Source organism: Centruroides sculpturatus, unplaced genomic scaffold (assembly GCF_000671375.1).
Source record: "Centruroides sculpturatus isolate CEXI.00-Female unplaced genomic scaffold, Cexi_2.0 scaffold1672, whole genome shotgun sequence".
Taxonomy (NCBI): domain Eukaryota; kingdom Metazoa; phylum Arthropoda; class Arachnida; order Scorpiones; family Buthidae; genus Centruroides; species Centruroides sculpturatus.
Genome location: NW_019385888.1, coordinates 69,573 through 85,374, shown reverse-complemented (window position 1 = coordinate 85,374; position 15,802 = coordinate 69,573). Strand labels below are relative to the sequence as shown.

Genomic DNA, 15,802 nt, shown 5'->3' with positions numbered 1-15,802 from the left:
CAACTTACCTACAGGAATGTTCTCTGCAACTTTTTCGAATCTTCTAGTTTCTCCCAGAGGATAAAACTGACAAGCTACAAAAGAAAAAATTTAAATGAGAAATAAATAAAAATTCTATAAACTGGATTTAATCACATATTGCTTTATTTTATTGCTTGTTTCTGTCTATTGTTTTCTCGTGTCTTTTCCCTTACCTAATTTTCTTCATTCTCTCTTATTTTTCAACGTTTATTTCCTTACTTTAAATCTCATTTCTAATTTTATTCTGTCAGCAGCCCTCCATTTCTTTCCTTAACCTGTTTATTTATCAATTTTTAAACTAATAATACAGTCTTTAAGATATCAAATTTTGGCCCTAACAGATAACGATAAAACATTTATAAAACGTAAATAACCTTGAATTCTTTTATAAAATTGTTTCTCTTTTATTTTTTTTTTTTTTTTTTGTATGTCTTTTCTCTATAATTTCTTAACCTTGAATTATTTTATGTTAATTCTTTATACAGCCATTATCTATAATCTTAACGAATGTCTCGAAAAGCCTTAAAAACTTTTAAAGTATTTTGTATATTAAGAATATACATAAAAAAAAAAGTCTCTAAAGAAACTCCCATATCTCGAGTTTCGCTTTCAAATAAATCATACTTTTATAAAGTTATCATCATGTCCAACCATCGATTCGTTCCATTTTTTTTTTTTGGACAACCCATCAACGTGACCCACTTTCCAAAGGGTGGTCCAAAACACAATTAAGTTAGATAATAAAAATCAATTCGATCGAATAGTTTATAGATTTCCCGACCGGAAAACAGTCCTGATATACAAATGCAGCCAACTATGGTTGAAAGCATTTCTTACATTTAACTTGTCTACCCCATTGACTAAAAAATAAAAAACGCTTTCCAACGTAAAACTTTTCAATTCAAATCACACATAAAATCTTTTTAAAATCTACATTGTAGAGAAGATCTACATTGTAGAATTGTAGAGAAGATCTACATTTTAGAAACCATTTTATTTACTTCTAACGTAAATATTTTCTAGACGTTAAAAATAACTTTCTTTCCTAAACTAAAGATTAACTCAAATTCCAGGACATCAATCTGTGGTGTTCGGTTCCCTCAACCCCTCAGCAGGTTGCCCGGGTTCTCTTCTATAATCGCAAACATCTGGTCTATTCTATTCTACGACACGTATCTCATCTAACAGTTAAAAAAAAAAAAATTGCTTCTGCAATTAATAACATAAAAATCTATCCTTCCTTTCTTATAATTAATTTCTAAAATGTAGATTAAAATAATTTAAAAAAAAAATTGATTTAGGAAATAGTGCGCTACTACAATAATTAAGAAGAAGAGGATGAACTGAAGAAAAAAAACTGCTATCGGCGTTAAGAACGGTCGTAAACATTAGACACAACACTAGCTCATTCGCCTACAGGTGAACTAGATTGGACTATCGACCGACCCATCATGCACATAACTATATCCAGGTTTAAAGCACTGACCCATAGCAAAGTTTCTGAAAACAGAGTGGACGTCCTAGATGAATATATACCATTAATTCTTAGCTTTTGTAACCATCTTTCAAGCGTGAATTCCGAATTATATATTAAAATAAATTTATATATTTTATTAAAGAAAAAATAAATAAATAAATAAATAAATAATGCTAATTATAATAAAACTAACGAGTTTTTTTTTTTGTTAACAATAAAACACGTTTAAGATATCGAAGGCATTATTATTTCATGGTAGGTTATACTCGATGGCAGACAAAATACCATTGTTTAAGAGAAAAACACCCAAATAGTGAAAACGTGTTATAGATTTTTCTTGAATGAAAGCTCTACATTTATATATCCACCCTAATTATGTAGATTATTGAGAGAGGGAGGAAGAGAAAGGCTATTCAACTTTTGGGCGGAATCGTGGATATTTTCGTCCCTTTAATAACACGTAAACTATTCCAATTGGTTTTAGAAAAAATGATCGGGATTAAGTTTTATGTTTTCTTCATCATCCACACTTCAATCTTCGATAACGGATATTAATTAATTAATTATACTACAAGGAAGAGACCCAAATAAGCCTCGCCCTTGTAAAACTATAGACCTGATTGTTGACCTTTCGCGTTACAATTCTGAAACAGAAACAAGATTTTTCGAAAAAGAAAATAAATAAAACATGGTTACTAGATGATCAAATACCATTTCCTGCGTTAACAGTTTATTTTTGAAGAGAGATCTCTCAGTCGCTACTTTTATTACAACGTTCAATACATTCATTAACATGTTACTTCTACGAATTTTCTCCAGTGTCACATGAAACTAACGGATGTTTTATGTGTCTTGTAAGCAGTTAAGGTACGGTTTCATTACGAATCTACAGGGTCATTCTGGATTTTTTTCTAAGCTTTTTTTTTCTCCTCCCTTCTTTGCTCTACCATAAAATTCGTTGATGTTTCATACATATGTATATTAAAAAAGTTGTCGAGAAAATCCTGCTAATGTCAGTCAAGTCTATTTTGGAATTTTAAAAAACTAGGGGGGGAAAACACTAATTCTTTATTCCGGTTTAGCATTGGGTCGAGTCACTAAAAAGTCATTTAGTAAAGTTGCAACGTTTCAAAATAGTTTTGTTTTTTTTACATAAGCGTACTTTTTTCTTTATAAATTCCAAAAGTAAAGGATTTTTAAAGCTTTCTAAATGATGCGGTCCTTAAAAACCCCTGTTTAAAAGTCAGTTTTTAGATGAATATCCACTACAGATCACCATTGATTACTACAGTCGACCCCCCCTCTAACACTGTTGATTATTCCGTTTGATATGAATTCCATGTTGTACGAGTCACTTAGATTTTACAAATACCTTAGCCCCACACGTACATGTAAAATCTAAATGACTCGTACAACATGGAATTCATATAAAACGGAATAATCAACAGTGTTATAGGGGGGTCGACTGTATTATTATTTTGATTCAATAAATCTTTATCATATACACCAGTAAACGTTTCAGTAATACTTCTTGTCGATGACAGATATGAATTCAATTAAATATATAGTGTTATCTAGTGTTTTAAAACAGAAACAATATACTATTATAGTTCTAATATTAGAAAACATTAATGAATTTTAAACTGTTACTGAATTAGACAAGCCTATGTTTTAAATAGTTATTTGATACTTAGTTATGTTATATCTTAAAAAGATGGTGCCAAAGTGGACAGAACTTCGTGATGTATTAATGGATCTACAGTCGACCCCCCTATAACACTGTTGATTTTTCCGTTTTATATGAATTCCATGTTGTACGAGTCACTTAGATTTTACAAAGTACATGTACAAATACGTTTCTTATTACTTCAGAGAGTGGGTATATTGCTCAATGGGCACCTCTCTCTAATTTACTTTCCCGAATTCATAATCCTCTTAAAATGTATAAAATTTATAATAGAACTTAATTAAAATCTAGAATTGTCAGTGATAACGTATAAAAATTCTATTCGATAACACACACACAGTCCTATAACTAATGAAGTATCATCTTGCTACTGACTACTTGTTTTTTTTAGTTAAGTAAATAGAGTCCAGAGTCGGCCTGCACGATAAATAATCCAGTCTAAACTTAGAATAAACACACAGTAACTAATGGCCGAGTGTTTTATTTTCAGCTATCTAAAATAGCCCTACGGAATTAGGATATTCTATACAAAATTTAACCCCGTAGTTGTTCTATAGATCATACGTTTAAATCTCCGGTGTAATAAGAAATTACTTTGCTAAAACATGTGGCTATTTTTAAAACTGTAAATGTCGCTTCCGGATAAAATTCACATTATCCGGAAGAAAGCATTCCTAGTTTAAGCTCATTTTGTGAGATAATACCTTCAAACAATGATTCAGAAGATTATACTTCCGCGTAGGAAGTTGCGATTTGTGTCAGAAGCTAAAATATGGTATCCGCGTTCTGCATTGTTTATTACTTTCAGACACGCTACACTCAGATAAATTCATTCGCATTGATTTTTGCCTTTATTAGATTAATCACGATAATAAATCATGCATGGAATTTTTCTTGTGAACATTTAAAATCTCATTAAATCACACGTTAAAAGACCAGTTCCTGCTAATAGTCCGGTTCTGCAGTCGACCATAAATTGTTCCCTGGTCTTAAGACAAAAGTTCGAATGAGGAGAAAAAAAAAACAAATGAAGGAATGAAAATAAAAACCTTTAATAGTTCTCGAGAGATAATGTAAAATAACACTTCCGTATATTCCTCATTCTAATGTTGTTGTTTAGTTACGAGTGAGATTGATATGTAATCTTTTACATCTCATTCAGTTTTCATTTTATATTAATGCACTTTTTAATAATTTTATCAATGCGCAGTTAAGTGTGCTAAATAAAATGAGATATCCTTTACTGATGAGTAAATATTCTTATTAAAAAGTTAATGTCGAAGTTAATGTAACGGATGCGCGACCGTGGATACTACCAGGAGCGTATAGAAGTCAACTGTGAAATGTTCTAAAATATAAATATACGATACGTTTTTGGTTATTAATTAAGAGTTTTTCGGTAACTGTGTAACGTTACGCTCCAGTTATAAACACCCAGGAATTGGTATTTTGTGATGAATTCTTAACAAGATCCAATTATTTCTTACAAATTAGAATATCTGCATGTTTTAAGATTAAAATATTTCAAAAATTCCTTGCTTTTAATTAATTTGTCATTCTAAAATGATACCGTATAAATGTTTAATCGATTAATGTATTTATAATTTACAAAATTACAAAGAAATTTTTATCGAAACGTAAGTCATTGGCCTGAATCGTGCATACAATAGGAACTTACTATAATTATCTACCCGTTGTTATATATTGTCTTATTAATAAAATTTACATTCTGGGTGCCTAAAATCTTGTTTATGATAAACAATCAAGGTTATGCAACTATATTTTATAATTGTACAACCAATAATTGACCTAGATACTCTTGACAACATTGACCAACTTTTTCGCCATTTTTTATCACGCTAAAATTACGATATACCAAAAATAACTCTATAGGTAAAAAAAATAAATAAATAAACCAAATAAAATCCCTAAAATTCCTCTTACGAAATGAAAATTCCCGTCAATGAAGCGATGCACGATTGTATTCACCTGGAAAATTAACTATAGACATTCACACTCTTTTAATTCGTGAAGAAAACGTTCATTAAGAAGGTCGAAAGTCTCTAATGAATCTTTTTTTACTTTGTTATATACAGCTTAAATAGGCTATACAAAGGTTTTTTTTTTCTTGTTATTTAAATGGAGGGTATATGGAACAAACTTGCTTTTCTTACATTAATTGTTCTTTGCTTCCTTTGATTGATGACGAGATAAGAACTTAATAACAATGCATGACAAATATGTCGTATGCTTTAAAATTTACCGTTATGGCACCTTCATAGACGCCTTTTTTTTTTTTACTGTCTACAAATAATCCTGTGCACTTTTTTCCCATTTATTTATTCGAACAATTCGTCACTTTAATTATTATTCCTTCAATATAAAATGTACTGTACAAGTCGACCCCCTATAAAACTGTTGATTTTTCCGTTTTATATGAATTCCGTGTTGTACGAGTCACTTAGATTTTACAAATACGTGAGCCATTCACATCCCGGCACACGTATTTCTAAAATCTAAGTGACTCGTACAACACGGAATTCATATAAAACGAAAAAATCAACAGTGTTATAGGGGGGTCGACTTGTATATATAAATTTACAATATAAAGGAAATAAAAGTTAAAACCTGTGTAAAACGGACTCCGTTTCGAATAGATTTTACTGTATATATGTACAAAGAATAATTGAATTCTCCGTCTATTTCAATTTCCCCCCCCTCCGTTCCGCATGCTCCACGTTACTTCACGTAATTCTAAATCTTCTTAAGATTCTTCCAAACACGTAATTATTTTTATGGCCGTATAAAAAGTCTATGAGATTTCAACTGGTAAAAGAAACTGGTTCAAATCTGCTTGTGGACCCTAGAAACACGTAACATTCTGGTAACGACAGTCGAAAAAGAACGACTGTTGGCATTATAATCGATTCCTTTCATAACAGACTTTTCTATATAAGACAATTAATAAGAAGGGATAACCATATTTAGTATAGAAACCTTGACCTCCTTAACCTCCGCACTAAATTTCGTCAACAACCGAAATAGGAATAACGTAACAAGGCCTATCTCTAGTTATAAATCAGTAACATTCTCACGTTCTCCTGTCTATCTGTTACTGACAATGTTACCATATCACCGAAATAAAATTACCCCATATTTACAACTCCTTAAAAACAATTTAATAACTAAGAAAAAATAAAAAATCTCTCTTATAACTCCAATAATTTATTAAATTATTTTAAAATGTTCTAATTACATACATTATGCAGTAGGTCATTTATTATTATTATTATTATTATTTTTCTATATTTAGAAGTTTTAATATTATGTCCCTTACATTATGATAAAGCTTATTATTAAAATAATTAGCCTATTTAAGTAATCACATTTTTTTAAATTATTTTATTGGATGCTTTTTAATACAACTAATTCCAAAAATTTACAAAATTTCTCCCATAAAAAAATAATGAAAATATACAGGAAAAAATATTAAAATTTCCCTGAATTTCCCTAAGGATAGGGAACTAGGGAATTTAGGGAAATTTTAATATTTTTTCCTGTATATTTTCCCTATTGTTAGGGTGGTTATAATAGGGGGTTTTCCCTAACAATAGTTCCCTATTGTTAGGGGGTTTTCCCTATTGTTAGGGTGGTTATAATAGGGGGTTTTCCCTAACAATAGTTCCCTATTGTTAGGGAAAACCCGCTATTATAAACTACAGCTGGTATTATCTCTGCCAAGCTACACTTCTGAGAATATCCAGCTGAGACTGCAGGTTACATTAACTCTTTTCTAAAGGAAAATAATAATTAAAAAAAAATATATATGGAACTGTTTATTTAATTTACAGATGTGTTGGTGCTGCGGCCTTGTCTATAACATCAGTCAGAAGAGAGAGAAGGGGGAAAAAAATGGCGACTTCTCCCGTTGGCACGAAACGGTGCAACAAGTTACAAAAACAACAAATCAAAAAGGGGAAAAATTTAACACTTTCTATTAATTTTCTAGCAACTTTTAACTCCGAAAATAAGATTAATTTAATTAAAATAGCTAGAATATTTTTTAAAAAGTCACGCTAACTTCTTAGAACACAACCGTTAAACGAGGATCCACCCAACCCCGTAGGACTAGTCAAGGATAACAACTTTTACTGGACAATTTCCTGCATTGGTCATCCTAATTATTATTATTTTTTAACTCGAATTACTTTCCCTATTCTGTATTTAACATTCTTAAAAAAAAAATCCCTACATAATATACCGAAGTGTTAAAGAAGTATAGAAATACACAGTTTCATATACCTTAACGACTAGTGGTTTATTGTTACGTTCCTTTCGGTTCTACCATTGCCCCGAGGCAAATAACTGTAACACAATAAGTTATTCTTCGTCAAAAGGTAGACGAATTGTAAGTTTAACCTTCCGCGTAACCTATACATTGTATATTGGAAGTTTATAATTGATAAGATTGACCAGATACTATTCTTTAATACTGTATATCGTGATGATGGAAAAACAATGGAATAGATACGAAGATTTTACTGTTACAAATACATAATTTTGTAGAGCGATTCAATAAAATCGGAAGGAAGAATACATCCATTTTGTTACGTTTATTTGTTACAGGGGAACCACAAAGACGATTGAAACGTTACGAAACAATTTGTTTGTTATGCGGATAGTATTTTAAGAGGCCGACAAATGTATCGACGTTTTAGTAGTAGAAACACGTTTAAAATTGTAGAAACACATCGAGTTTTACTACTTTAGTTCAGCAGGAGACGTTTTATGATTCTAAACATGATTGAAATATATGAATCAGATAGATTTCTCACCGGTTCCTGTTGATAAGGCCACAGATTTAAACAAGAAATTTGCTAAATTTACGCTTATCGAATCGAAATATGAATGTTTTTTTTTTTAATAAACAGAAAATTTTCCATATTTTAAGCGTAATTAATTAAATAAATACAAACCAAGTTTTATTATATCCATTTACAAGTCGACCCCCCTATAACACTGTTGATTATTCCGTTTTATATGAATTCCATGTTGTACGAGTCACTTAGATTTTACAAATACGTGTAACGGGCTGTGAATGGCTCACGTATTTGTAAAATCTAAGTGACTCGTACAACATGNACACTCAAATTTTAATAAGAAATGGGATAAATTTTAACAAATTGAACAAAGAAAGCATTAAAACACGGATTAGATCTTATCTTAAAATTGATTAAATGTAGAGATTTTCTATAACGTACTGCAATTGTTGACCGAAATGTGCAAATCTCTCATTTCTCTATTGAATAAATTTGTAAGGGATATATCAGAGAATTACTCAAAGACAAACTGACCGGAAAATCCTTTGTATTGTAGGGCAAACATTGACTAAAAGGCACAGTTAACGCAAAGATGAATAGAGGAGCTTTATATCTAACAGAAAATGTCTAGAGCCGTTCACAAACATTTCTCTGTTTACCTACGTTTCCTCTCTTAACTGTCAAACTAACTTATAAGCACGGAATGAATTAGCATCAATGTACAATATTTATTTATAGGCCTCGTTTTCTATATATATGTCACCTAATGGGTATCTAATTTGTCGTGTTAAGATAAAATATTTGCTCGCTGGTTGTGAATTAAGTTCATTTACTAAGAATAGAATAACTCTTCTATTGAATATATCTTAATTCTATGCTTAGAAAGTCTCCAGATATTATTATTATTATTATTATTAAAATAATTATAAGAGATTTTTATACACATATTAAATCAAAAATAACAGGTTAATATATTTAATATTAATATATCATCGTTCTATTACATTTTAAATATTTGTTGTGATTTACATTTATAAAACGATTTACTGATATATTCCGTTGTTAGAAAAAAAAAACGATTCGTTGCCAATCTTCAAGTAGCTGTTATAAACATTGTAGTTGAAAACGTATGAGCCGATGTATAATTCGTGTGCCTAGAGAACATAAATCATTGACTTCATAATAATGTACATTTTTAGGACCATCAGACAGTAGCAATGCATCATACATGCCATGATGTATTGCCACTGTCACTCTGTAGTTCGTACGTACACCGTTAGAGGTCGACACAGATCTTTCACCAAAATAAAATTTTAAACAACCCCCTTCCCTCACATTTCCTTATTACGTAAAAGTTAGAATAACACGTTTTAAGTATTACAAACAACTACTTTATTATTATTTTTCTTCACTTAGATATTACACACGTAAATATCAAACAGGTTGCGGCCGAAGTTTTCATCTGTAAAACGTGAACGTCAAACGTCAGCGCCGCTTACAAGTAAGCGGCGCTCGACGTTCGACGTTTACGTTTTACACATGAAAACTTCGGCCTCAAACTCGATATTTTATACACCGAAATCGTTGCACTTTCCCCATAATAATTGACGTTACAACTAGTTTATTTTACGAGCTTTTTATTTAACGAGTTTTACGCCATTTTTCTACGTTTTAAACTCGATCGAAATGCAAAATAATCGTCATATTTCTATATATATATATATAATAGCAAGGTAACGTTTTACGAGTTAAAATATCATTGAAACAATCGAATTTTCTTCTAGTTTTTCGTGCCGAAAACAATCGAATTATAGGAAATTTACGAGCCGAGAACTCAAACGAAACGTTATAAATAAAATAACTCAAATTTTTATTATATTTACTCACTTTAAACACCAATTTTTTTTTTTTTCATTTTAATGCGTAAAAAAAAAGGTACGAGTCAATTCTATTTTTGCAATTATTTACCGTTCGATACCATAAAATTTACTCTCCCTTTTTTAAAATCTTATTTAAAACTTTAAATATATTTAAATAAAGGGAAAAATGTCGTCCACGTTGATCAACCAAGTAACATTTTATAAGCTAATCTACGTTGAAATAATCCAATTTGCTTCTCTGTTTCCTTTATTATTTAAAAATTTTTGACATAAGCGTAGAGAAAATTTAAAAAATTCAATAAAAAATTGATTTAAACAAATTCAAAAATTAACTTCCAGTCATTCGCTAAATGATATTTTTAACATTATAAATGTAATTTAACATACAGAAATCAGTTAAATTCTTCTCCACCTTTTATCAATTTTTTTTTTAAATATTTTTTAAAAACAAAAAAAGAATTACTCTTCTTCTATATTTAATCTTCATTTTAACCGAATTTCACGTTTATTTTTATAAAATTCCCAATGAAAAATATAAAACGATACACAATCCTGACATTTTTATTCTAAATTTAACCAAACGAAACGAGAAAAATATCGATTTTTCACCCAACAAAAGAGTTAAGATTACACAATTTTAAATTAAAATATACGAATCGGGCCGTGTATGGGGGAGGATTTTGGAACGTTTCCACCACCACACCGACACCCGTAACGCGTAGCAACTTCAATTAATATTCTATAAGATGTTCGTGAAAGTAAAAAAAGAATTATATTCTTATAATAAATCCTGACCCAAATCCAGAAATATCGTCACAGAAAAGATATTCCGATTCTTCAAAAGATCAGTGGGTCCTCCTGTGTTATAAACATTTATACAGTCGACCCCCCCTATAACACTGTTGATTATTCCGTTTTATATGAATTCCATGTTGTACGAGTCACTTAGATTTTACAAATACGTGAGCCGTTCACAGCCCGGCACACGTATTTGTAAAATCTAAGTGACTCGTATAACATGGAATTCGTATAAAACGGAATTATCGACAGTGTTATAGGGGGGTCGACTGGTATTCAAAACAGCGGAACTGTTGGGTAGTTTTACTCAAATATTTAAGGACTTAAATAAGTGACGAAGAAATTAATTTAAAAAAAAAAAAAACAATAATTTATGTATATAAAATAGAAACCGGTCATTTTTGCAGGTGATTTATAAAAATATCCTTGAAACTATGCAAGGACATTCGACACTGGTTATATCGGTTTTGTATCGTTTTCTGTCGGTTCTTATCGAATGTTTCGAAGGAGAATTACTCGGTTCGAGCCTTAATTTACTTTCGGTTTACGTGTAAAAGAATTTAGACACGGATGAATCATAAAAGTGGGCGTCAAACCACAATTCGAGGGTGATAACTCAGTAAGACTCGACAGTGTACGTTTACGAACGCCCAAAAAGAAAGAATAAAGATTAGATTTTTGTTAAAGCTCGGGGCAATGGAAGACATTTTTACAATTAAATTATTATATATAGAGAATAATAATAATAAAAAAAAGGATTTAGCTTTTATAAATAGGAAGTTAAATTCGAGTTTAGTCGATAAAGGATGTCATTATCTGTGGTTTGAGGTCAAACTTTGAGGTTAAGCTCGACGTGAAAGCAATCCTACCATCACGATAAATCCGTTTGGATTTAAGAATAAGCCTTTTTTTTCCTCTTTAAACTCTAACAATTTGTTATTTTTACCCTTTTAGAATTTATTTTATCCATTATCAATCACGTGTTTATCGATCGATGATAACTTTAACAAACTATACAGTCGACCCCCCTATAACACTGTTGATAATTCCGTTTTATATGAATTCCATGTTGTACGAGTCACTTAGATTTTACAAATACGTGTGCCGGGCTGTAAACGGCTCACGTATTTGTAAAATCTAAGTAACTCGTACAACATGGAATTCATATAAAACGGAATTATCAACAGTGTTATAGGGGGGTCGACTGTATAGTTTGTTAAAGTTATCATCGATCGATAAACACGTGATTGATAATGGATAAAATAAATTCTAAAAGGGTAAAAATAACAAATTGTTAGAGTTTAAAGAGGAAAAAAAAGGCTTATTCTTAAATCCAAACGGATTTATCGTGATGGTAGGATTGCTTTCACGTCGAGCTTAACCTCAAAGTTTGACCTCAAACCACAGATAATGACATCCTTTATCGACTAAACTCGAATTTAACTTCCTATTTATAAAAGCTAAATCCTTTTTTTTATTATTATTATTCTCTATATATAATAATTTAATTGTAAAAATGTCTTCCATTGCCCCGAGCTTTAACAAAAATCTAATCTTTATTCTTTCTTTTTGGGCGTTCGTAAACGTACACTGTCGAGTCTTACTGAGTTATCACCCTCGAATTGTGGTTTGACGCCCACTTTTATGATTCATCCGTGTCTAAATTCTTTTACACGTAAACCGAAAGTAAATTAAGGCTCGAACCGAGTAATTCTCCTTCGAAACATTCGATAAGAACCGACAGAAAAAGATACAAAACCGATATAACCAGTGTCGAATGTCCTTGCATAGTTTCAAGGATATTTTTATAAATCACCTGCAAAAATGACCGGTTTCTATTTTATATACATAAATTATTGTTTTTTTTTTTAAATTAATTTCTTCGTCACTTATTTAAGTCCTTAAATATTTGAGTAAAACTACCCAACAGTTCCGCTGTTTTGAATACAAGTCGATCCCCCTATAACACTGTCGATAATTCCGTTTTATACGAATTCCATGTTATACGAGTCACTTAGATTTTACAAATACGCGTGCCGGGCTGTGAACGGCTCACGTATTTGTAAAATCTAAGTGACTCGTACAACATGGAATTCGTATAAAGCGGAATTATCAACAGTGTTATAGGGGGGGTCGAATGGTAATTAGCATTGACATTCTGCATCACGTCCTCTTTCCTATAGCGAATTTTCCTGGTTACCTATCAAATTAAATAGATGAGAAACTAATTTATTATATTTTCGCACGCTTTGTAACTTAAAAAAAAAACACTCGATGAACTATAATTTTCCTTTCACTTCAAGCCTTTGACTGCTGAATTTCTTGTTTTTTTAGTGAAGAGATGCACCGAAAAAAAAGTCGAGCGGTGAACGTACCGATTGTATAACTAATTCGCATGCACATAGAAGAATAAGAAGAAGAAAAAAAAAAGAAGAGGAAAGCCTTCCTGTAAGCCATCAACTGTATTGCCGTGCTTCACTAGTAACGTTAATGATACGGACGAGATGCTGTACTAGGTTCTAGTCAACTACAAGGTTTTACCGTAAGGGCTGCTGACCTAGATAACTCAGCAACAGGTAGAGTATGATAACTAAAAATACAATTACCTAGGCTATTGGCGAACGATCGGGTCTGGTTTCGTTCCGGGTATGCTGATACTCGCTTACAATAACAATGTAAAACGTTGCTGCGGGGATAATCGAGATAATTCTTTTATGAATTTAACGTTTAACGCTTTAGAGGAACTCTTAAAAAAACACGAGTGATGATGAGTTAGAACGAGTGAGGAAAATACTCTCTAATGTCGTAAAAAACTCTTCTTTATTGTAAAATATACGTAATAGGAGACGAGGTAGAAATCCTCAAAGATCATTAAAAATTGTGAATCCTCCTAAAAAAGTGAATCCTCTTTTGGAAGTGAAAAGAAAATGCTACCGATTCTCGAGATATAAACCGAGACAATTTAAAAATTTAATGTCTAAATCGACTTAAATTCTTCTACAAAACTGGTTTTTTTCCCCACTTAAAATCGATAGAAAGACGTGAGATCGGGTATGAAGTTTCGATCCCTGTTTACATTCAAACTAGGTTAGCAGGTTTCCGTACAATTTTACAAGCTTCGAGTAGGCATCGAAACACATAATTTAAAATTACAGTACAATAACGAAAATCTACTGTAAACGAGAATGCACTCTTTAATGCATGGTTGAATATGGTTATCATTTTTTTTTCTTTCTTTCTTTTTTAATTATAGAATATTTCTAAGATTTCCGGTAAGAAACCTCTGAAAATCCCATAATTTTGAAGTGATTTATGAGGAAGAAAGAGAGAGATAAATACCTCGTATAAGAGCGAATTAGTTCTCTTTCATTGTATAGAACTTAACCTGAAAAATTAATAAATATAGAAAACGCCCGAAAGGTATTTTATAAGGAAGAAGAAGTTTTTGAGATATTTTTAAAATCAGTAGTTCAGCGATCTAATAAAAAAAAATTTAATAAAACTTACCCTGACTAGCGGCTGATTTTATCCGTATAAATAAGAAAATAAGTAATATACACTTCATATTTTGAGTGCTGGAAATAATATCTCTTCGCTATAAACTACTACTTGTGATAGGCATAGTCTAGTCCAAACAAGACACAACTTTAGTAGTCCCTTTGTCAGATACGGTTGCTTCAACCTAGTGTCATATGGCAGTGAAGAAATGCACGAAAGAAAAAAGAAAAAAGCTATGTACAGTACATCCACCCTCCCCTCTTCTCAGCCATGTGGTTGAGTGTGAGCGGCGGTTGTGACCAAGTTTACTAGACGACCTACATCGCTTAACGGTGCTCGTATAGGAGTGCTTCCTTACTGACACGTGATATAGTCTCCGCCTCGTCGCATTCTTTCCTCCACGAAAAAATCATTATTCGTTACGTTAATCGATACCGATGCGATTTATGTATGTAAATATGTATATATTACGCTGTTTGGGGTACGAAATAATTACTTCTAGTGAGATTTATCCCCGTTTTTCATCCGGGAGTAGGCTACTAGTGGGGTTATTCCCCTTTAATCTAAGGTTATGTCTGAAAAAAAATAGACTAGTTATGAAATCTTAGAGGGATGTCTGCTCCCTTAACTAACAGTTCGAGTTCCTCCGATATCTTACAACCGGATATAAACCTTATCACTGATCGTTCGAGTGATTAAAGTGATTACTGCCAGTTGCACCTGCAATTAAGAACCTCTGTCTTCTAGTAAAACCCTAATGATATATACCAAAAACTTAAGAATTAATAAATATTATACGTTGCTAATGCTAATATTACAGTCTGTATAATTAAAAATAGTTTAAATGTACAGTACAGACATATTATTCTTTAGTAATAATTAGTAGTATCTGCTGAACAAATCATTTACAGTAAGAACTGCGCCTTCTTTTTTTATAAATTAAATGCTGTATGTCATTGTAAGCTTTAAAATAGATCCGTTTCCACGTGGTTCTGCACACCTTAACTGCAGGTTGAGCATCTAACACGCTAGAATTGTTAATTAATGTAATGTCACACGCGAGACCCTATTAACAACATTAAAACAAAACTTCAGGACCCCTACGGTTCACAATGAATTCAATTTTTTTTCATACTTATTTGTCAATAAACCTCGACTGGAGGCACGCACGACAATAGTGACATAATTGATATTAATTGTTTCCATTTAGTTTTTAAAGAATTCTTTTGTATTAATAATCGTTACGTAGCAACCTATTTAATATTCTTTATCTATTTATAATCCCCAAAAACTTTAACCAATTAAACAATACTTAATCGACCTGAAAAATCAACAGAGAAAAAATTTTTATAACGGCTTCACGTCGCACCTACAAACTGATGAATCTTTTGTTCTCCGACTTCTTGAACTTATTTCGTGTGAGATAAATGAGTTCAATTAACAATTTCCGCTTCGATTTATTCTCTTAAACACACTAAATCTCCTGTTTTTTCCTCTTAATCTTGTAAGAACGTGTTAAACCGTAAAAAAAAGAGTATTACTAACGGGAAAAACGTGTAAAAAATGTTTTACTTCTCTCACTTTTAACATAAACTAATGCATAACAGTATGTATAATATAT

The 15,802-nt window shown here is 31.3% G+C and overlaps 1 protein-coding gene across 1 annotated transcript in view; it reads right to left on the bottom strand.

The window, feature by feature from the left end:
* Positions 1-14,964, bottom strand: part of LOC111612416 (protocadherin Fat 4-like) — a gene marked incomplete at its 3' end in the record, with an annotated part of 81,683 nt that extends 66,719 nt beyond the window's left edge. The window contains exons 1-2 of the mRNA XM_023353622.1: positions 14,191-14,964; positions 9-74 (exon numbers count right to left, since the gene is read on the bottom strand). Coding sequence (XP_023209390.1) covers positions 9-74; positions 14,191-14,248 — 124 coding nt within the window. The remainder of the gene's footprint in view (positions 1-8; positions 75-14,190) is intronic.
* Between the last annotated feature and the right edge of the window lie 838 nt (positions 14,965-15,802).